General features: G+C 42.0%; 1 protein-coding gene across 1 annotated transcript; it reads left to right on the top strand.

The window, feature by feature from the left end:
* The first annotated feature begins 949 nt into the window (after window positions 1-949).
* On the top strand, window positions 950-1,540 carry LOC141629990 (uncharacterized). The gene has a single exon (XM_074442893.1). It carries the CDS (start codon window positions 950-952, stop codon window positions 1,538-1,540), a length of 591 nt encoding a protein of 196 aa, XP_074298994.1.
* Window positions 1,541-2,114: the final 574 nt, after the last annotated feature.

Below are 2,114 nucleotides of genomic sequence, written 5' to 3'. Positions count from 1 at the left end.
TAAGGAACCTATTAAGTCTTGGTTAAAACTAAAAAAGAAGCTTAATGAGAAGTTTATACCTAAAGAGTCCACTCAAGACATTTTCATTAAGCTCACACAACTTAAACAAGACCAACAACCACTTGAGTCATATCTTAGAGACTTTGAACAACTTACTTTGCAATGTGAACTCAATGAGAAGCCCGAACAGAAAATTGCTAGATTTGTTGAAGGTTTAGATACCAAGATTGCTCATAGGGTTAGAATGCAACAAGTATGGTCCTTTGATGAAGCCGTTAATTTGGCTTTAAGGGTTGATAAAATAGGTAAAGGGAAGGCTACAACCACCAAACCAACCACCAAAACAGCCACCTTTAAACCCCCAACCAGTTTTAAAATTAATGAACCACCCTCTCAAAACAAAACCACCATACTTAACAAGGGAAAAGCAAAAAACCTCACAAAAAAGACCATGCCTCTCAAAAAATGTTACCAATGCCAAGGTTATGGTCACTTTGCCAAAGAATGCCCAACCAAGAGAGCCCTTAGTAGCTTTGAAGTGGTTCATTGGGGTGATGATGAGATCCTTGTGTGTGATGAGGAAAGGGAGGGAACGGACCATGAAGAGGATGATGTGGTTATGCCGGATGCGGGTCTTAGCTTGGTTACTTGGAGGGTGATGCATACCCAACCCCAACCCTTGGAAATGGACCAAAGACAACAAATCTTTAGGTCTAGGTGCACCATTAAAGGAAGGGTTTGTAATCTTATCATTGATGGAGGGAGTTGTACCAATGTTGCCTCTAGTACTCTCATTGACAAGCTATCATTGCCTACACAAGACCATCCTAGTCCTTATAAGCTAAGGTGGCTCAACAAAGGGGCTGAAGTAAGGGTTGATAAGCAATGCTTGGTTCTATTTTCCATTGGTAAGAACTATGTAGATGAACCTCTTTGTGATGTCCTTCCAATGGATGCTTGTCACTTGCTACTTGGGAGACCTTGGGAGTTTGATAGGGACTCGGTTCATCATGGTAAAGATAACACCTACACCTTCAAATTTGGCTCAAGAAAGGTCATCCTAGCACCTTTACCACCTGTTCTCAAGCATATTCCAACACCTTCCATGCTTGAACCATCAAAGGAGGTGTTGCTAATCAATGGGGCAGAAATGTTGCGAGAGTTAAAGGAGGATAGGGATGTGTACGTGCTTATAGCCAAGAGAGTGGTGGGAGAACAAGAGAAGGGGCTGCCTAGTGAGGTCCAACGTCTACTCAAAACCTATGGTGATGTGTTTCCAAATGAGCTCCCTAGTGGCTTGCCTCCTCTTAGAGGAATTGAACACCAATATGATTTCATTCCGGGAGCTACTCTACCCAACAAGGCAGCCTATAGAAGTGACCCTAAAGCTACTCAAGAGTTGCAACAACAAATTGGAGAGCTTATGAACAAGGGTTTTGTGAGGGAGAGCCTTAGCCCTTGTCAGTTCCGCCCTTGCTTGTGCCCAAGAAAGATGGGTCATGGAGGATGTGCACCGATAGTAGAGCCATTAACAACATAACAATCAAGTATAGGTTTCCTATACCAAGGCTTGATGACATCCTAGATGAGCTTAGTGGAGCCAAACTGTTTTCAGAGATTGATTTAAGGCAAGGTTATCATCAAGTAAGAATCAAAGAAGGAGACGAGTGGAAAACCGCATTCAAGACAAAGCATGGGTTGTATGAATGGCTTGTCATGTCATTTGGTCTTTCTAATGCACCAAGCACTTTCATGAGGCTTATGAATGAGGTGCTTAGGCCTCACTTGGGCAGCTTTGTTGTTGTATACTTTGATGACATCTTGGTGTATAGTCCTAACAAAGAAGAGCACCTCAATCATTTGCAAATATTGTTTGACACTCTTAGGGAACACAAGTTGTATGGGAAGCTTGAGAAGTGTTCTTTTATGCAAAGTGAAGTCCAATTCTTGGGTTTCATCATTTATGACCGTGGCATATTGGTTGATCAAGAGAAGATTAAAGCAATCAAGTCATGGCCTATTCCTAGGAATATCAAGGATGTGAGGAGCTTTCATGGGTTAGCATCATTTTATAGGAGGTTTATCAAGGATTTTAGCACTCTCATGGCTCCTAT

The sequence above is a fragment of the Silene latifolia genome, chromosome Y (genome assembly GCF_048544455.1).
Source record: "Silene latifolia isolate original U9 population chromosome Y, ASM4854445v1, whole genome shotgun sequence".
Classification (NCBI taxonomy): Eukaryota; Viridiplantae; Streptophyta; class Magnoliopsida; order Caryophyllales; family Caryophyllaceae; genus Silene; species Silene latifolia.
This window is presented reverse-complemented; position numbering and strand designations above follow the sequence as displayed.

Coding starts and splice junctions, on each gene's coding strand:
- LOC141629990 (XM_074442893.1), top strand. CDS start 950: ATGGATGCTTGTCACTTGCTACTTGGGAGACCTTGGGAGTTTGATAGG.